General features: G+C 42.6%; 2 protein-coding genes across 2 annotated transcripts; both read left to right on the top strand.

Moving 5' to 3' along the window:
• Positions 1-2,931: 2,931 nt before the first annotated feature.
• Positions 2,932-6,411, top strand: metrnlb (meteorin like, glial cell differentiation regulator b). Its single transcript, XM_029161424.3, has 5 exons — positions 2,932-3,284; positions 4,010-4,193; positions 4,299-4,524; positions 5,477-5,536; positions 5,696-6,411. Exons 1-5 carry the CDS (start codon positions 3,190-3,192, stop codon positions 6,010-6,012), a joined length of 882 nt encoding a protein of 293 aa, XP_029017257.1. The 5' UTR covers positions 2,932-3,189; the 3' UTR covers positions 6,013-6,411.
• A 3,187-nt stretch (positions 6,412-9,598) lies between these two features.
• On the top strand, positions 9,599-19,196 carry LOC114860214 (polymeric immunoglobulin receptor-like). Its single transcript, XM_029158639.3, has 7 exons — positions 9,599-11,294; positions 11,393-11,728; positions 12,234-12,551; positions 12,670-12,966; positions 13,236-13,343; positions 13,424-13,500; positions 13,609-19,196. The coding sequence occupies exons 1-7, from the start codon at positions 11,258-11,260 to the stop codon at positions 13,780-13,782; spliced, it is 1,347 nt and encodes a 448-aa protein (XP_029014472.1). The 5' UTR covers positions 9,599-11,257; the 3' UTR covers positions 13,783-19,196.
• Positions 19,197-21,770: the final 2,574 nt, after the last annotated feature.

Here is a 21,770-nt window from a genome sequence, read left to right as displayed (position 1 = left end):
GTTTGCTAACCTGTGCTTTGTGTTGACAAAGTAATGGGAGTCAGTGTCTCATCACAGACATTTTAACTTCTAAACAGTGGGTGCGGCTCATGACCAGAATACTGACACTGATTTCTTCACAGTCTTCTCTGATGCAACTATTCACAATTGGATACAGTCACACATCTGCTGCAAATCTATAAACACTGAATCTGCACGTTTATTTTCCTTTCCTTGGGTTTCTTATGAAATCTAAAGAACAATAACCTTTTTAAGAGAGCACAGTTGTGATACGTAAACACATACAAAAAGTTTATTTTACCTCACAGCACGTGGAGTTTTTCCTGCTAAAAGGTAAACAGGCTTTTCCCCACAAAGTGTCTGCTAGTGTTTCCTGGGTCAGAGTGGTGGTCGGCCTTACTGTAAGTCTGGCCACAGCACTTTGTAGGAAGCAGCAGTTACGGTAAGAAAACCAAAGTTTGATTTTCACTATTGTTGTTATCAAACTGTGAACACTTAGTTGCTGAATAGTCAAAATGCACAGATTGACTGTACATACTAGCAGGGTGTCTGGCAGCCACAGTACAGAACTGTGTGGGGGCTTAATTCCTTCTCTGAGGTTCCACCTGAAAAACCTTTGTCTTTCAGAAAGGGAATGATTTGCAGTTAAACTCAAAGTAACACATCTGATTAGTTGCCCAGTTGAACTGTCTGGCTAGCTGTTAGCGTTAATACACTTGCGACCAATACACTTGTAAAAGCCAATACTTTAGAAGTATTGTAAAGTAAATCTCATATTTTTCTGACACAACAGCCTCTGGTTTGCAGGAGTTGTAACGTGCTTCGGATAAATGAACACCATATATTTGAGATGGGGATGAGCCAGGCTGAGTTGTTTAAGTAAGACTCCAGCCTTTCTAAATACATCCTGTCTCTTTTACCCGCTCTGCCCTTGTGATAAAGTACGTGGTACATGATCACAGTGAGCTCTAATGGAGAATCTATGGAAGAGAGTAAACAGCTTAACTCAGTGTTTACACTTTATGTCTTTGTGGACATCAGATCTGATAAGACACACACAGTGGATGACCCTGACCTCGGAGCCTGCTTGTCCGTCCTTGCTGGTCAAATAAACCTGTATGTTTGTGCAAAAATGCACACACACACACGCACACACGCAGACACAGCTGCATGTCAGAGCTGAGACAGATAACCTTTGGGTGTGTTTGAGTGAAAAGGGTCACAGACCTAACTCACCTGGAATGTTTTTGCCTGCCATTGTGTGTGTAGTACTGGAAGGAGGGTAGGCAGCATGTTCACGCATGGTAACCACGGTAACCTTTTGTGAAAAGTGTGTTTCTTTCCTCAAGGGATAAAGTTGTTGTGTTGCTCTTGAGCAAGGCACTTAAGGAAGTCATGTGCTTGACTCCATGAGTGCTCTTTAAAAAAAGGTGAGAGAGAAAGTGTGCTGCTCGCAGTGGGGAAATAAAGGTCCCGAAGGTTGTAGCCTAAGACAGAGGAATGTGTGTAGGTCTGTGAGGGGTCGGCGTGTGGACAGACGCGACGTCCTCGTGTCAGGCCGCTTGAGAAGAGGCAGGTGACGGCAGGCGGATAATGGGAGACACTCCGAGACTGCGCTGCTCTGTTAATACTTCACGTGGTGAAGGAGCACATCAGGTCAAATAACACATGAGCGGAGCAGACTTCCTCTGGCGTGATGACAGGACTCGGGTCAGACGCTGCAGCCGCGCTCCTGTTTATGGTGAGAATGCAGCTGTTCCACATCCACCTGGAGGCTCTGTGTTAGATATGAAGCAGAGAATCTCCTGTAAAGACTGAACACAAGACCTATTGAAGCACTCTGTCATTCTAAGCAATACGGGTTTATTTAAAATGGAAGCTTTACTGGTATGAGGTGTAGCCTGCAGTCTATTACATTCTGTTTGAACAGTGTAATAAGTCACTTTTCAGTGTAGCGTAATGTTGTGTAGAGTGTGCTAATAGGTTACACAGCAGATACTGTAGAAGTCAATAAGTTTTAGTGCTTTTGTTTAAAGTTATGACAACAGCTGTAATCGGGGTGTGTGTAACAGTTTTATGCCTGAAGCTGTAACTGTTGATGTGCTGATTTATTGACACACAGACGTGGTCCAGGTTTGCTGCAGCCCATTTCAGAAAGGCAGAAAGTGATACTGTATAAACCAAGTAGCCAAAAGGCTCCAACACAGCCTGACAGGTCCAGGTGTGTGAGCGTCCAACCTCATAGGGTGGAAGCATTGTCGCTTTATGCAGCTGATGAATTTATGCGATGAATAGTCTGAATCACTGGTTATGGTGACAGTCACAGCGGTGAGGGAGTGGAGTGTGTGTGTGTGTGTGGGGGGGGGGGGTCTGTGTGCTTGGCATTTCTCGAGACGCCTTGCATTGCTCTGCTTCTCCAGGGGGAATGTGACGACTCAGTAACATGCTGCCGTTCCCACTGTTTTCTCACGGGAAAACCTCCCGGCACCGAGCAGCCGTCTGGTGCGCGCGCGTTGAGTTTGGGCCAAGAAGCCAATGAGCCGTGGAGGTAACAGCAGAAAGCGCTATAGAAATAAAACGAATGTAACTGAATCATGCAGACTGCAGCAGCGTGGGTGGATGACGGAGCTCAGGGTGGTGGAGTTAGAGCTGCCTGCTGCTATTAGGATTAGGATTTAGCTCACAGCAATATTTATTTTTACATGCTTCACAGTTTCACTTTATCTCAGAACAATATGTCAACAAAACAAATGCCGACCTATTGTTCTTATCAGAACATTGAGTTATTATTTACTATATTTAATGTCATGAACATTGCACAGTTTGAGGGTCATCCTCTGCCTCCGTCTCTCTCTCTCTCTCTCTCTCTCCCCCTCTCTCTCTCTCTCTCTCCCTCTCTCTCTCTCTGGGATCGTGTGTAGGAGTGGTCTGGAGCGAGCGCTCGCGTGTCACTCAAGCGCAGTCAGCTGCTGGCACGCGCCCCCGCCGGAGCGGAGTTTTTTTAGGCAGTCCGTTCAGTCCAGCTGCGCTCCCTGTCCGACCCGCGCGCCATAATGTTCCTCCGTTCCTCTGTCCCAGTCGGCTGAACCCGCCATGTGCGTAGGCTGCGCGCAGCTCCGGGCTTTTTAGGGGGACTGTAGCGGTTGCGGAGCGGCGGAGCGCGTGTTCGGAGCCGGCGGAGCGGCCACCATGCTCCGGCCGTGGGCTGCGCCCTGGATCGCGGCCGTGCTCCTGTGTCGGGCGGTGGCGCAGTACTCCAGCGACCAGTGCAGCTGGAGAGGAAGGTGAGGATGGACTCCAACGGCTTCTCCTGAAGTTTATTATAATAATCCGTCAGTTATAAACACAACACACGAGTCTGATTTAGCGGTGTGAAGTCCAAGTTATATTGGTTTCTTTGATTTTACGATGAGTCAGCAAAGTAAGCATGTGTAGAACAGATTGTGTCTTTGAAATAGTTTTGCTTGATCTCACGTGAATTTAAATCTATACCATTTAATTAGTATGAATATGAATGTGCTGTGACATCACAGGGAATGCATTGTTTCAAGTCTTATACAAAGCAGCTTGAACATTGAAAAATCTTAGCACTCCCTAAACAAATTATGTGAACATACTGATACCATATATTTAGTTATGACTGTTTGTCTTTATGTAAGTTATGTACAGAAAATAATCCTTCCTTTAGGATGTTAAAATGTAAGAATGTGTCTTACCCTGGGTAAATACAGCCATGTGCTGCCTTTAATGGTCTCTCTAAATCCCTGAGTCATAAAGTGTATGTGTGTCGTAAAGTTTACTGGCATCAGACGTCTAACAACTTAATAGTCCAATCAGTTCCTGGTGTTGTTGCAGCATGTGTACGTCAGATGCAAGTCAGAGTCATAAAACCCTGCTTTAGTAGTTTAGTTGTTGGGCTTGTTAGATAATCTTGAATCCTGGATGAGAGCGTCGCCTGCGTGCAGAGCATGGACTGTGTTTGTTAAGGACTCTGGCTTCTCACCTGCAGTGGTTTGAGCCACGAGTCTCATCGCAGAGACGTGGAGCAGGTCTACCTCCGCTGCTCCCAGGGCTCTCTGGAGTGGCTCTACCCGACGGGAGCCATCATCGTCAACCTCCGGCCCAACACGGCGCCTTTGCCAGGACACACGGCTGGTCTCCATGTGTGCATCAAGCCCCACGCTAGCTCAAAGGTACAAAGAGCGGATGGGGACCAGCTCGATTCATCAGCATGTGCTGGCACCTGTGGGTTGCGGTGCGTTAACCGGACGTGTCCTCCTGCCTCCTGCCTTGCTCAGGGGTCTCATGTGTATCTGGAGCGCTCCGGGGATCTGAAGCTGCTGCTGGCAGAGAGGGACCAGGGTCGGGACGCGGTGCATTGCTTCAGCCTGGCAGAGGGGGCTCTGTTCGTGGAAGCCGTCCCTCAGACGGACATCGGCCGGAGGATCACGGCGTTTCAGTACGAGCTGGTGTCCAGCCAGGACCCAGGGACGCACATGTACCCGTACCTGCAGCCGGCTTCACGTAAGCACACGCAGGCTTCACTTACACGCAGAAAAACTGAGGTCACACAAGTGGCCACTGCAACGTCATCCTGGCGGCTTTGAGTAAAAACTGGGTAAAACTTAAAAAGCTTTACTTTTGAACTGATGATTCTGCCAAAGTTTGAATATATTTCTTTGAATCCAGTCTGCAAGCTGGTTGATGAATGTACTGCATTCACTTTGTGTTGTCAGAAGATTATATCTAGAAGGGAAATCATTAGCAGAGGACTGTGGTGATGCTGTCAAACAGACAAATGTTAACTTAGACCATTTTCTGCACCACCAGGTCCATTAATATAAGCACCACACACCTACTGACTATGCTTTACTGCTGGGTTTGGTAAAAGACTCATTAGAAGGTAGTTGTTTAAATGCTGGCACTTCTCTGACATGGAGTGAAGGTGGCAGGCTGTCGCCTACGTGTCCGCCTCTGACGCCCTCTCCTCCCCCACTCCACTGTTTCCACCCTTTCTTGTCTCAGCCCAACTTATGAAAATAAGCAGACCAATCGAAAGGTCTTGTTGGGGTCAAGCACAAGGGTCAGCTAATCGCCTCAGAGCTGTCAATCAAGGGCACTTTTGCTTAAAACCGGCCACCCATATGAGGAAAATTGGCTGGTGTGAGGGCAGACAGTGGGTGGAGAGGAAGGCTGGAGCAGTGTGTGTGTGTGTGTGTGTGGGGGGGGGGGGTTTATAGTTGTTTTTATAGCTGACAGGGTCAAGGGATAACTCTGTAATTACGTCTGCTCCCTCACCTGCTCTCCTCCTTCACATTCCCTCGATTTCTTTTGATGTCTCATAGACAGACCTAAAGCACGAAGCGTAGACTGAAACAAGCCACAGGTTGGAATAATCGCTGATGAGGAGACACAGGGAACCTTCGTTTTTCATTTAAAAGTACTAAATGTTTTCATCTCTCTGTTCTGACCTTAGTGACCTGTAGACCCTGCTCAGGCGCAGAGCTTCTCATGGCTGTGTGCACCAGTGACTTTGGTAACTACACACTCACATACAGTACACATTAAAGCAGCGGTTTAGTATCTGAGGAATGAGAGCATGAGCAGATAGTTTCAACCAAGGCTCCAGCAGCCAAATGTGTTTCAGGTTTGACTCAAAGCTGTAACGTGTTACTGTTGTGTTACTGTACTGTAGCAGGCAGTGGCGTCCTTCGCCGCGTGGCCCGCGCCGCTAGCGACCGCGCCTCCTATTGGGTGCGTCTGAGCCGCCTGTTCCGTCAGAAGGAGGGGGTGTTTTCCTGGGGTGGAGCCAGGCGGCGGCAGTGGAGCGGACGCGTCCACGCTGCTGCGCAGTGCGGCGCGCAGCTCGGAGGAGAGGAGCTCCTCCTCACCGGCTCGGTCCATTTTGGTGAAGCTTGGCTCGGCTGCGTGGCTCGCTACAAGAGCTTCCTGCAGGTGAACGCCAGAGCCCAGAGAGCGGGAGCCAACCCCTGTCACATAGACCCGGAGTGACGTAGACTGTGCGTCACTAAACTGGTGAGGAGCCGCTGTCTGTGAGACAAGCAGGGCTGCAGGCTTCGTCTGCTCAGTGCTGTGCAACTTACTCTACAGCACAAGGACAACGTGGCCACTTAGAAGCCATGAAATCTCTGGACTTGTATAATGTGAGCGAACGGAGGAGCTCGAATTAAAAGTGCCCTTAACAGGTTTTACTGTCTTGCTGACGATAATGATCATGTGATCGTTTCCCAAATGACTGTTTGCTTTGTGAAAAGCTTTTTCCTGTAAAATTCTGTAAAATCTTCTGACAGAAGTCTACAGTGTGCAGCTCTGTGAGTCTTTATGTACTGAGAATGTAAGTTTGCTAATGAGTTCAAGGGTTTTTATCTCCAAATAAAAAGTAGCGTTGCAGTGTGTGTGTGTGTGTGTGTGTGTGTGTGTGTGCGCGCGTTAGCAGATAGTTAGCAGACAAGTGAAGTTAAAAGCATCATCCTCGCTGCATCCAAACAAAGCACACCACGCAAAGCGTTGACTGTGCAGCGCTCGTTTGCCGGCAGGAGAGCAGATTTGCGTCAGCACTGCTCTCAATGCCCTGTGGAGCTTTGATGAAGCCAATGTTCTGTTTGGCACTTTCTCTTCAGTGTGTGTGTGTGTGTGTGTGTGTGTGTGTGTGTGTGTGTGTGTGTGTGTGTGTGTGTGTGTGTGTGTGTGTGTGTGTGTGTGTGTGTGTGTGTGTGTGTGTGTGTGTGTGTGTGTGTGCACAAAATATGCCTCTACTGTTGAGTGAAAGCAGATTTTCCAGGAAAACCATTCAGGTCCAGCCCAGCGGCCAATGAAAGAGGAGCCACGCTCCCCCGACGGACGGCTTCATTATTGCTTCAACTGCTCAAACGTAAAACAACACAGAGCTACAGAGAGCACAGTGTAGACTCGGCCGTAGCAGCAGAGGCCCGTCTGCTAGTACAGTAGATGCATGGAAGACTGAGACTAATAAGGTTTGATGAGTGGAGAGCTGAAAGAGGAGGAGGTGGTGCATGAGCTGAGAGGGGAGTAGGGTGTGTGTGTCTGCACTGCCTCTTTCCTCAGGAAGAACAAGAATGGATGGAATGTCACTACACACACACTTTTCATTTTGACAAACATCCTCAAGTTTGCACTAATACAAGCACAACAGGGAATGAGACAAACACAGCAGCAAAAACTCACATAATACAGTAATCAAATCAAGACTCACAATAGCTGTTGCACACCTTCAATCATCATCGCCTTATGACGTTTTGAGCTGAGGAGGTTTCAGAACTGGACAAGATTTGACCCCATTGGAGAAAAGCGCAAAAAGTGAAAAAAAGAGGAAATGCACTTCTACCGTGTCTAAAAGGTTTTGCATGATCGTTCCCCTTAAAGCAATTTTTTATTAGTGTAACATATAGAAGATGACATTAACACATAGCTTGAAGGTTTAAGACAGGGCTCAAGACTCTGGAGGTCACTTATATATAACAGTGCCCTAATCATAAACAGTAGGACCTGTGTGCGTGCGTGCGTGCGTGCGTGCATGTGTCTTGTGTCTGTCTTGGGTTGTAGCTTGAGACGATACGAGCACACGTGTCCTGCACACTGTGGACACGCAGACAGGCCCCACTCGCTGCAGAAGCCCTGGCAACAGACCAGCTCGTCCTGGCATCCTCGCTAATTCAGGACGCGCTTATCCCTCCGCACGGGTTGCTAACGTTAACCTTTCAGCACGAGAGTGTGTGAGACATGGAAACAGCCTGTGCTGCAGTATGCGAGAGCACAGCTGAGCAGTCAGCTGGAGTTGAGGGAATGGCTGAGCTCAGGGAAAACACACAGGCATGCTTTGGCCCACGCAGAGTCCTCCTCCACCACCGCTGGCATTTTAAAACTCACTGGCCAGGGTGGGGTCACTAGTTCGAATCTGTAGTGGTGCAACGCTGTAGGGTAAAAGTTCCGCACCTCAGCACCTGACTGATGAAGCCAGGAATCAAACTACTGACCACTCCTGAGCCACTGGAACAGGTTCCTTGAACAGACCTGAAGTATAAAAACAATCACAACTTAAATATAGAGACAAAAGCAGTTTTACTTGTATTAATAGGTCATAACATCAACAAAGAACTCTGTATTAGGTCCACATCTACAAACTAATTTAATCTCATAAAGTTTGAGGTATATTAGTATAAAGGTTTGAGGTTAGAGTGCCCCCAGAGGCATAAATAGAAGTACATGATCAGCGAAATGAACCCCACAGCCACGATGCTCAGACTGACTGATAGTAGCATCCACATGAGATCATTTTCTGTTTCTTCACCTGGTTCTTTCTCTGATCACTCCATCATCTTTGTCTCTCTCTCTCTACAACCTGTTTGAAGCACACCTGCGGGTGTAGTTCGCCCCCTACTGGCCACGCAGTACAATTTAAACGGGTTTCCACCTGTTAGTAGACAGTAGAACAGAGGAGTCACGATATAGTAAATAGATAATGGTTTGTTCTCTTGCTCTTCCCATGAAGTAAATAATACCAGTTCATCCCAGTTTAGATTTCCTTGCCCTTCTAACACCTCATAGTGTTGCATGGACAACAAATGCTAATGTTTTTTTTTAACATGCCCTGTTCAGCTAGAGAAAGTTAGGACAATGTCTATGGACTCCATTTATTTTGCTTCTATTTATTTACTCATTTAGAATTATCTACATTTAAAACTGTTGACATAATTTACTCCAGTCATTGTCTGACCAGATCCACCTCTAAAATATTTACTTGTTAAAACCAGCAAATAATAGATATAGAGAATGAAAAATAAAACCTTTGCAATAAAGACAGATGAGAGAGTTGTCCTTTTGTGCGATTTATTGAAATAATAAAGAAAATAAAAATAATGGGGAAAACAAATAAAAAGCATGGATGTTGATCGTGCACATCAACAAACCAAAAACCAGCTGAGATCAGTGCACACACCACGAAGGTGTGATGCAAAGAGCCCACGATCCTCAAGTTGCTTCTGCCTTTTAGCTTCTCTGTCCGACTAGGGTGGAATGTCTTTCTAACCCAATCAAATTACATGCACCATCTCCTCCCTGTCGCAGTGTGTGTGAAGATGTTTACATTCACACACCTGCATCGCTGACGTCCAACTATCTGTGAGAAAGGAGCACCAAGTCTCAACAGACAGAGACACAACTCCCCGACCTTGGGCTTGGGAGCTAGAGTTGAGAGTCTATCAGGCAGAGACAACCATTGAATAATCTAGGTGAAATGTCAAATGCATACAGTAAGACAAAACATAAGATATTAGTTGCAGAACATAAGTCATAAATCGTATAATAACTGCATAGAAATAAGGAAGACACATAGAAATAAGGAGAGACAATTTTTCCCATAACACTGTTAAAACTCCTGCTGTTTACTCTTTGTACGATAGCTTTTCCCTGTGTTGTGACCAGCAGAAGACCATAAATCTATGTGTTTGGATATGAAGGGAGAGATTAACTATCAGCGACGATATAAACAAGCAGGTTTTCACAACTACCATCTCTAATCTTCAGTATAATGATGCTGCAAAGTACTGGTGTGGAGTGACAATAAGTGAAAGGTGGAAGTGATAAAAGGTAAAATATATTATATGTTCAAGTAAATGTTATATGTTATAATTAAGACAAAGTCTTTGTGCCTCTGTCTATACTTCTACAGGCATAGTTGGCCTCAGGGCTGAGCTTCTGTAAGTGAATTATTTTTTCTGATTTGCCATTTCTCTCTATTTCTCTCTATCTCTGTTTTACCGCAATTGACATTTTGACTGTTAGCATATTTTGTTTTTGTAACATTGTTGTTGGCGGTTTTAATTCAGAAATCTCACTGAATGCGACAGCCTTTCTAAAACTCAGACATCTGCTGTGACAGTTCAAGCAAAGTCCAAAGTTATGAGGGAAGTTCTGTGTGCCTTGTTCAAATGAGTCTCGTTACCAGAACAAGCTGAAGTACTTCTTGTAACTGTAATCTGTAATAAAATAGGATCAGGTCATTAAGTATTTAAGTTTCATTTGTGTTTGCTAAAAATATATGTGCTTTTATTTGAAGGCGCTTGAAGAACCCCCGAGGGACAAACGGGAAAAATGAAACTTAAGGAGAATTATTCTTATCCTTAGCTTTATAATATATCAGTTTGAAGTAGATTATTCCCTCTACCGGCATCTAGACAACAATGTTTGTGTTTGTTTTGTTCGTACTTTACTTCGTAGAATGTTTGTGTTGTACATGCTATGCATGGTATGATATTCTAGGCATTACGTTTAAGATAATGTCTGTTTTATGTTTTATGTTAGTTAGACGGTGATGGTGATGGTGGTGGAATTGAAGCGAAATCTACAATAAACCTGGGTGAGGAAACCACTGGTGTCTGTGCCTGGAGGGAATCATACATCTGCAGAGGAAACCGTCCGTCCACATGTCTGCAGCAGGCAGTAGTCTCCTCCACCAAGAAACAAGACACACGCTTCACACTGACTGATGACAAGCTGTCAACATTCACAGTGAACATCACCAGTCTGACCCAACAGGATTCTGGGTCGTATCTTTGTGGAGTCCACACAAACACAGGCCTTGATTTTTTCTCTGCTGTTGATCTGGAGGTCAAAGGTGAGGGGTCACTGTTGTCTTATACATCATCTGGTGAAACTTACTGTAGTGTATTTTAAATATTGTTCATTTGCATTAATCTCTAGTTTTTCAAAGCACCTGTGATCTGAAGGTATTATACTGTACTATGGCGGTTGGTGGTTTGATCCCAGGACAAGGACACTTCACACTACTGTAGCTCCACAGAGGTCACCACTGGCAACCTGCTGCTCCCTCATGCAGAGGACATCTAATAACTATACAGTGTCCTCATCCACCACAACATGAGACAAACAGGAAGTTCCTCTGTAAGGGAGACCACCACAGGAACTGCACAGACATGATGACTGACACCAGGTTCAATCCTCTGTATCTGTGTGCTTCAATACAGATCCCAAAGTGCCATGTGCAGTATGTGAAAAGCACAGCTGAGCAGTCAGCTGGAGTTATGATGGTTTCTCTGTACCACCTCACAACAAAAACAAGTACATTTTATCAGAACAAAAAGTAAAACAAATTAAAATGCAGAAGTGAAAGTGAAAAGTTTGACAGAGGTTGTGGGTGGAACATTTCTGTGTTAGAAAACAGTCTGGTGAATGTTCTATTTCCTCCAAGAACCTGACGATGCAGCGCCTTCAAATGCTGCTCTTCTTCCTCATTGGTAAGTTTAAATTACAAGTAAAGCAAATAAACACAATATATAAGGACACTTTGTCAGAATTCTCAGTTGTAACAACTCCTGCTGTTTTATTTTTGTAGCTTCTCCCTGTTTTGTGACCAGCACAAGACCGTTGATCCATGTGTTTGGATATGAAGGGAGAGAAGCCAAAGTCTCCTGCTCTTATGATGCAGGATATGAGGATTATGAGAAGTACCTGTGCAGAAACGGCTGTGGCAGTAATGATGTTCTCATCACAACGACAGAAGCAAAGAAGAACAGATTCACTATCAGCGACGATATAAACAAGAAGGTTTTCACAACCACCATCTCTAATCTTCAGTATCGTGATGCAGGAAAATACTGGTGCGGAGTGACAATAAGTGGAATACTAGCAGATTACTACCCTGCTGAAGTCAGTCTGGAAGTGGTAAAAGGTAAAGAAAAAGACCATTGAGGCATCATTTTAAAATTTCAATATTTTATTAATATTCATACAACTGTTAATTGTCATATATGAGGACAACTGGTGATATATACATGAAATGAATACTGAAATCAGATTGAATGACGTCACAGCTAGATAACCTTAGGTAGTGTGTTGATGTGTCGACAGAATTAAATCATGTCTCTGAAACCACTTCTGCCCAATTGTTAAATTCCCAAACTGAATGCAGACAAGTGAAGTAGACACACTTTGTTAGTGAAGCTACACTGCTGTAGCAGAATGAGTCTTGGCATTGTAAAACATACCCACAGACATTCATTTTTTTACATTAAAACATTCAGTAGTGGTTCCTGCCCTTGGCCCTGAAAAATTGAGGTTGCTCCTGAGTTCTACTGATTTACAATTAAAATGTTGTTGCTTCAAGAAATCAATTAAATCAAATCAAATCAAATCAATTAATACTGTACTTCTGTTCTTCTAAAATTCTTTGATAGACACTTGCTGTGACAGTTCCACCAAAGTCCAAAGTTATGAGGGAGGTTCTGTGTTCATTGTTTGTCCATATGAGTCTCGGTACCAGAACAACCTGAAGTACATGTGCAGAGAAAACCGTACGTCCACATGTCTGCAGCAGGCAGTAGTCTCCTCCACCAAGAAACAAGACACACGCTTCACACTGACTGATGACAAGCTGTCAACATTCACAGTGAACATCACCAGTCTGACCCAACAGGATTCTGGGTCGTATCTTTGTGGAGTCCACACAAACACAGGCCTTGATGTTTTCTCTGCTGTTGATCTGGAAGTCAAAGGTGAGAGGTCACTGTTGTCACATCATTTGTTTTCATTCGTTTATCTCCAGTTTTTCAAAGCAACTGTGACCTGAAGTGTTATTATGTACTTTTTCTCCAACCTCCTTGTGTCTGACAGAGTGGTGCTGTGTGAAGTCAAACAAACTAAGAGGCTCTGTGGGACATCCATTAACTGTGCAGTGTCCCTATCCACCACAACATGGGACAAACAGGAAGTTCCTCTGTAAGGGAGACCACCACAGGAACTGCACAGACATGATGACTGATACCAGGTTCACTCTGCTGGATATTGTTTCTACCAGCTCTTTCTTGGTGATGGTCTCAGAGCTGGAAGCAGGTGATTCTGGGACGTACTGGTGTGGCTCAGACTCACACTGGAGCTTTGGAAACTACACCAACATCCAACTGTCAGTAGGTAAAATCCCATCAATATTTTGGTTTTATCTGAGCTCAATTTCTGATCTGAGCTGCAACCATGTAATAAACTGGAAGAATTGTATCCTAGTATTTCGTATTATTTCAAACGCATCACAAATCCACCAAATGCAGTGATGCCCCAGGTCTGATAAGTGGTTTCCTTCTGCTTCTGTGTGAAGGTGAAGCAGGCGTCAGAGAGCAGATATATGAGGAGTCTGCTGCTAACGTCTGTTAACAGGAAGGATGATTTTACTCTCTCTCTTTCAGATGTTGCTGCCTTTAACGTTGTGGTTTTCATTGTACCTGCTGTGCTGGTGTTTGTTCTGATATTTGTGATAGTCATGGTGTGTAAACACAAATGTCACAAAGGAAAAGGTAAAAATGTATAAGGAGAAACAAAACAATGCTCAAACCGAATATATGTAGCAAACAAACCTTTAATTTGCTGTTTCCAGCAACTGGAGCCAACTGGGAATTAGGCCAACAACAACACAAGGCTGGAGATGAGGATGAAGTGATCAGTGAATCTGATGTAAGAAAATCATATGTCAAACACATAAAGTCATGTTAGCAGCTCAGCTTCATTTAGATTTATGTCATTAAAAACGGTGGTTGACTCATTATCCTTTATTCCTTTTAGATTTATGAAAATCAAGACGTGGTCGGGTCCTCTAAACAGAGGAAGTCCAAACAGCAGAACAGCTGCTCCCATTATGATGCAGGTGGAGCCCAGCAGGACTTGATGTATGAAAACTTCAATACAACTGAAGACATCTACCTTAATGAAGTTTACCGTAATGTCAATAAGAGATGAGCACTTTGCACATCTACACATTATCCAGTTTGTAATATCTTTGTTAGTAACTAGAGAGCAACATATAGTCCAGTGTGTATCCCCGTGGCTTTATTTAACCTGTGTATACTGTTAATTACCTAGGTCAGTTCAGAATCAGCATCTATCAACAATCTTCATTATGGACCCATTCTGTTATACCTTTGTGCTACATATACTAAGAATAAGAATAAGAAAACATGTACTAGTCCCACAATGGGGAAACTCCGGAAAACCTAAACCCTGCAATAAATACAGATTGAAACAAAAACTCTCTACAGAGAAACAATCTGCCAGCAGAACCAGGCTCAATTTGGGCGGCAGCTGTCGGCCTCGAAATCTTGGGGTGAGATGATAGAAAAGAGAAAAAACCACAACAACAAAAACTGGACACAATAAGAATGGTTGGACCACAGACTGGACAATAGAGACACAAAGTTATAATTCTAAAGATACCTGGACAATAAAAAACAGAGGCAGAATCCCAACAGCTATAAGCTATAAGCAGGTTGGTGGATAGAATAGATAAAAAAATTGAGGTCAGTGTGTGAACAAAGACACCTAGCATCCTAAGTAGCAGCGTACCCCTCTCTAGAAAAGGTTTTCAGTCTATGATGCAGTGTTTCTGAACCTAGGTTATTCAATTCAATTCAATTTTATTGAATTGAAATCACAACAAAGTTATTACAAGGCACTTTACAAAGTAAGGTTTAAAACCTCACACAACTAAACCCAACAAATCCCACATACAGCAAGCATTTAATTTGACAGCAACAGTGGAGAGGAAAAACTCCCTCTCTAACGAGGAAGAAACCTCCAGCAGAACCAGACTGGATGTGGGCGGCCATCTGCCTCGACCGGTTGGGGTGAGAGGATAGAGAGATAGAAAAGCACAGCAACAGCAAGAAGAAAGAAGAAACCTCCAGCAGAACCAGACTGGAGGTGGGCGGCCATCTGCCTCGACCGTCCAGTAGCACAACTACTGGACAAAAAGAGACAAGGTTAGTTAAACATGGGACAGTGATGGGAGGTTATGGGACAGAGGAGGTAGAAGGAAACAGAGGAGCTCAGTGTATAAATTAAGTCCCCCAGCAGTCTATGTCTATTGCAGCTTAACTAAGAGATGGTTCCTGTGACTAACAATAATTGCCAGTGACCTGAACCATCTCTAACTATAAGCTTTATCAAAAAGGAAGGTTTTAAGCCTAATCTTAAAGGTGGAGAGTGTGTCAGCTTCTCGAACCTGAAGAGGGAGCTGGTTCCAGAGGAGAGGAGCTTGGTAGCTAAAAGCTCTGCCCCCTGTTCTACATTTAAACACTCTAGGAACCACAAGTAGCCCAGCGCTCTGAGAACGAAGTGTTCTGCTGGGAGCATAAGGAACGATAAGGTCTTTAAGATAAGAAGGAGCTTTATCATTGAGTACTTTGTATGTGAGTAGGAGAATTTTAAATTCTATCCTACATTTTACAGGCAGCCAGTGCAGAGAAGCTAATGTAGGAGAAATGTGATCTCTCTTTCTAAGTCCTGTCAGAACTCTGGCTGCAGCATTTTGAATGAGCTGTAGGCTTTTTAAGGAGCTGTTAGGACATCCTATGAGTAAGGAGTTACAGTAGTCCAGCCTAGAGGTAACAAATGCATGGATCAGTTTCTCTGCATCGCTCTGAGAGAGGATGCTTCTGATTTTAACTATATTTCTAAGGTGGAAGTAGGCGGTTCTTGAGATTTGTTTAATGTACGATGTAAAAGAGAGATCCTGGTCAAACATGACACCAAGGTTCCTCACAGTAGAATCTGAAGCTAATGTTATGCCATCCAGGGTGGCTATCTGACTCAATAGTGTCTCTCTCAGATTTTTAGGCCGAACAATAAGAATCTCGGTTTTATCTGAGTTTAGTTGAAGGAAGTTTTGGGACATCCAGGATTTGATGTCTTTTAAACAACCCTGAATTTTGACTAGTTGATTTGTTTCATTTGGTTCCAAGGACATATATAGCTGAGTATCATCTGCGTAAAAATGAAAATTAATAGAATGCTTTCTAATAATCTCACCTAGAGGAGACATGTATAGGCTAAACACAATTGGACCCAGCACAGAACCCTGTGGAACTCCATAGCTAATCCTTGTGCGTGTGAAGAATTTATCATTAACATGAACAAACTGGAATCTGTTCAACAAATAGGATTTAAACCATCCCAATGCTGTTCCATTAATCCCGATTCTATGTTCTAGTGTCTGTAATAGAATGTTATGATCAATTGTATCAAATGCAGCACTAAGATCTAACAGGACAAGGACAGAAACTAGACCATTGTCCGAAGCTAATAGAAGATCATTAGTGACTCTAACCAGAGCTGTTTCTGTGCTATGATGTTTTCTAAATCCTGACTGAAAATCTTCATACAGGTTATTCCCACTAAGGTGGTCAGATAATTGTTTAGCCACGATTTTTTTCCAGAATCTTGGAAATAAAGGGTAAATTTGAAATGGGCCTATAGTTGGCTAGTTGTCCAGGGTCAAGGGTTGGTTTTTTCAATAGAGGTTTGACCACAGCCACCTTAAAAGCCTGTGGTACATAGCCTAGTTGTAAAGATTGGTTGATTTGATTTAATATGGATGAGCTGATTAAAGGTAGAACTTCTTTGAGTAATCTGGTTGGGATTGGATCTAAAAGACAAGTGGACGACTTGGAAGAGTTAATTATTGAGGTTAACTCCATATGAGTTATGGGGAGGAAGCTGTCCAGGTAAGACAGAGGATTTGGTATATTTAAAGTTGATGGATCTAGACAGTGCTTTCTGTCATTTGGAAGAAGTCGCTGCTGAATGTTTTTTCTAATGATGATAATTTTATTAGTAAAGTAGTTCATAAAGTCATTGCTGCTGAGATTTAAGGGGATAGTAGACTCAATACAGCTATGACTCTTTGTCAGCCTGGCTACAGTGCTGAAAAGAAACCTGGGGTTGTTTTTGTTTCCTCAATTAGGGAGGAATAATATGTTTTTCTAGCAGCACAAAGTGCTTTTTTATATTTCATTAGACTGTCCTTCCATGCAATGCAGTTTACATTTATTTTGTTGGAACACCACTGTCTTTCTAGTTGTCTAGTCCTTTGCTTTAGGCTGCGGATGTCTGAGTTATACCACGGAGCTAACCTCCTCTGATTCACTGTCTTCTTCTTCAGAGGAGCCACTGTGTCTTACATTGTACGTAGAGAAGCTGCAGCATCATCTACAAGACAGTCAACCTGTTCATAAGGATTAAGGTGACAGTTCTCTGTGTATCTACAAGACATTGAGGCAAAAGATGATGGAATCATCTGCTTGAATCTGGCAACAGCGTTGTCAGATAAACATCTGCTATAGTAACATTTCTTTCCAGCTGTCAGGTGAGTCAGTCTTTGGGGTTCGGTGGAAGACACAAGACACGCCCCTGACTCATATGATTCATGATTACACGCCCACTTGGCGATCATTGACTGCAGATGATCCCGCTACATTGTTTGGCCGATCTGTATGGGGTGCCGAATGTAAAAGGAGCACCTATAACTAGTTTTCTCACATTTAACTAAATGACACAACATGTTTTCTCACATTTAGTTAAATGTGCAAAAGTCTAAATGTAAATGTTAAATGTTAAACGTAAATGTTAAATGTAAATGTTAAATGTTAAATGTAAATTTTAAATGTAAATGTAAATGTAAATGTTAAATGTTAAATGTTAAATGTAAATGTTAAACGTTAAATGTTAAATGTAAAGGTTAAATGTTAAGTGTAAATGTTAAATGTTCGCCGAGTGTAAACTGAATATTCATGAATGTGCAAGTAGACTCCACCCCTACCCTCATAGGTCTCAGATCAGACACGCGAACTCAATCACCTCAAACAGTGCGCGCAAACCCCGCCCACATGTGATCTGGAAACTTTTGTTTTTAGTCTGGACGTAACTTCGGCTAGCTAGTATAGTTAGCCAACTAATTCTCCACCGGCGCCACAGAAATATTCTTTTTAAACCTACTTGACTCCTCAATAATGGTGTTTATGACAGAACAGCAGTTTGAAGCGGAGCCTCAGCCCGCACACCTGCCGTTACAGCCCGTTCAATCTCCCCCAACTGGAGGGAGTCGGAGCTGGCGGCCATGATGGCTTCGACTTCAGGCTTCTCTCCAGTATTGTCGTCCACCGATCCAGAGTCAGATGTGGGCGGAGCTATGCGTACTGTTTGACGTGTTTGAGTCCGCGTCACTGATCTAGGATAATAGGGGGTGGAGCCTACTTAAATATTCAGTTTGATCATTTGACATTTACATTTAGCATTTACATTTAGATTTAACATTTAGATTTAACATTTAACATTTAGATTTACATTTACATTTTTATTTAACATTTACATTTAACATTTACATTTAGACTTTTGCACATTTAACTAAATGTGAGAAAACATGTTGTGTCATTTAGTTAAATGTGAGAAAACTAGTTATAGGTGCTCCTTTTACATTCGGCACTCCATAGATCTGTACCACAGAGAGTTTGGTGTCAGTTTTGTCATACATACAATAATTATCATTTTTATACGATAGTTTTGGGGTCTGTACGATCTACGATATCGTAGAGCCAATATACGATAGTTTTGACACTGCTGTTCGTCATGTTTTGATTTCGTTTCGATTGACGCGCACATCAGCAGAAACTGTTTTCACTCGTAGCTGATTGGCTCCTCCCCTCTGTCAATCACATCAGCAGCGCTGCTGATTGGTTCAATGATCTGTTCCTCTGTGTTTGCACATTTGCACTTTTCATCCAGCATCATGACAAAAGCGAAAACAAGCAAGCATGAGTTCAGCACCGAAGTAAACTAGTAAAAGAAAAGACTCTGGTGGTGCAGAGACTGTTAGGTAAACCAAGCGTCTGTCTGTGAGTCAAAGGAGCCGTCGCTATTTTTGAGGTGTGCGATTCGTGCAATAGTTACGGTAACAGTGTTGCGATCACCGAGAAGAGCGGAGACACTCAGTCTAATGAGCAACTGAGGCGATATTAGGATTAATATCGTAAGGAGACGAAGCAAATTTAAGAAATTATGGAATTTACAGTGAATGTTTAAAAAACTGAAACTTGGTTTTGAATAAAATGACTGAAATTGGTACATCATTTCTTTACAGTTCTACTTAGTAATACCTCGATTACTACCACAGCAAATATCAAACACTTTTACTGATTAGTTTTGGAGAAATCCATCAATAAAATATCATACTGTACATTGAATGGACATCAATATCTAAACTTTACCTTTAATAACTCTTTCTCATATTGGTACATCACCGTTCCTTCACAGTTCTTCTTAGTACATCATGGACTACTAATACAGCAAATATCAAAAACTTTTCCATCAATAAACTATCGTACAGTAAGTTCAAGGGACATCAATAGCTGAATTTTAGCCGTTAATAAAATAAGATAAGATAAGATAAGATAAGATAAGATAAGATAAGATAAGATAAGATAAGATAAGATAAGATAAGCAGCAGGTACAAACGACCTACGGTGTCGCTCCTTCAGACACTTAGGATGTATCAGTCTGTCACTGAAGGAGCTGCATAGTGATGACACCGTTTCATACAGGGGCTGGGCATCGTTCTCCATCATGGATGATAGCTTAGCCACCATCCTCCTTTCTCCCACCTCCTGCACTGAATCAAGTTTTGAATCAGTTCTCTTTACTCTCTGTCATTGTCATCTGTAATCAAGCCGACAATGGTAGAGTCATCTGAGAACTTCTGCAGGTGACAGGATGCTGAGCTGGACATGAAGTCTGCGGTGTAGACAGGGAACAGAAACTGAGCCAGAACTGTTCCCTGTGGGGCTCCTGTGTTGCAGACGACCATGTCAGATTCACAGTGGCGAGCCCTCACATACTGCAGTCGGTTCGAGAGGTAGTCCAGCATCCATGCAGACAGATGTTGGTCCACCCACATGTGCACCAATTGGTCCCTCAGTAGCAACAGTTGGATAGTGTTGAAAGCACTGGAGAAGTCAAAGAACATGATTCTCACAGAGCTCCCAGCCTGGTCCAGATGTGACAGAACTCTGTTCAGGAGGAAGATGACAGGTGCGTACAGCATAACGCTGCACAGTGCATCCGCACATGAATACAATAAACGTAATAAAATACGTTCCTCAAATTGGTGCATCACCCTTCCTTCACATTTCCACTTAGTACTTCATTGACTACCAACACAGCAGATATCACATACTTTTACTGTATAGTTTTAGAGTAATCCATCAATAAGATATTGTACAGTAAATTCAATTGACATCAATAGCTGAACTTTGACCTTCCATAAAATGAGATCTACCACTACCACAGCCAATATCAAATACTTTTACTGTATAGGTTTGGAATAATCCATTACTAAGTTATCATATAGTTTAATAAATTTATGTCAATAACCAAATTTAGACCTTTTAATAAAATAGGTTCCTCCAAATAGAGATTGGATTTCATCACAGTACCTTCAAAGTTCTACTTAGTACTTCATATACTACTACTACACAAATTATAAGCTAATTTTACTATACATTTTATGAGTAAAGTACTACTCAACTGTCAAATAAACAGAGCACCCACGAGGAGATTATCATTCCCTATTTAATACTTCATAGTCTACTACTCCAGTACAGCTTTATTCAGTTTTTAGTATTCAAGTTTTATAACTTTATGTATTACTCAAAGACTTGAAAATACGATGATTTACTCTGATCAAACAGGTTTCATTAAAGGTAGACGGTCAACAAAGAACTTGAACAGACTGATCAACTTAATTGATTACTGTATGTCACCACCCAAAAATTAGCCATAGTCTCCTTAGATGCATAAAAAGTTTTTGACAGAGTGAACTGGAAGTTTCTATTCTGTCTTTCGATTCTTTCTATTCCACTCTGCATAAATTTGGCATTTGGCACGAGAGGGGGGCGAAGCCAGCTTGCTGGAACACAACTGATAATGTCTGCCCTTGTTTTCCTTGCATACTTGTACTGTATAAGCACTAATATTCAATGGCTGAAGGTCCAGCTGTAGATTATTTAGAAGACAACGAGTTCTACAGTGTGTTAGCACAGTCTGATATTCGTGGCTACTTCCAATTTGTTTGTTATGACAGTAAAAACTGGGGAATGCCTTTATTATTCTTACGGTTAAATATTGATTGAAATAATAATAATTGGTTGGAATAAACAATAGTACGTATTATTGTAGGTACATGATATGACTGAGGACATTTAGTAGAAAAACAGTGATTCTTTTACTGTAATATATTTCGTGTCATCAGTGCAGTGTCTATATCTCTATAAAAAGCCCCTTTTGAACTGTGACACTGCATTGTCTTTACAGGGCTTAGGTGAAGTTGCTTGGTGTTTGGTGGCACAGCAGGCTGGGGAAGGTCACCTGTACTGTAGATGCTGGTGCCTTGTATGGAACTGCAGGATTTCACCGTCTGTCCAAAACAATTTGGACAGGTTTATCAATGAATTGTGTAGTGTGAGGCTTAAACAACTTCCTCACCACCTACCTAAAACCAGTTGCATTCTCAAAACCTGTACAGCTACATTAACACTGCCAACATGCATTTGCAGTAAGTCAGTAGGACAGGAAACAGAAATGATTCATTCACGACTCACTCAACTGAGCGTCCGTCCTCTCTGTGGTGAGCAGCAAGCACTCCAGTTCATTCTCGATTCTTTCATACACATCCTTACGGTTCGTTCTTCATTTGTTATGTGACAGCTACCAAGTGACTGTTTTGATTTTAGACAACAATGGCTGGGAATATGCAGGTCACTTTATTGTGGTGTATTTGCTTTTCTGGGTTTTCACATGGTTTGAATAGCTTGTGGCATTTTGTGTATTATAAATTCTCTGCGGAAACCATATTATCTTATTATAATTATTATCTTATCTCTTCAATATATAGTGTTTGA

This window comes from Betta splendens, chromosome 1 (genome assembly GCF_900634795.4).
Source record: "Betta splendens chromosome 1, fBetSpl5.4, whole genome shotgun sequence".
NCBI lineage: Eukaryota > Metazoa > Chordata > Actinopteri > Anabantiformes > Osphronemidae > Betta > Betta splendens.
This window is presented reverse-complemented; position numbering and strand designations above follow the sequence as displayed.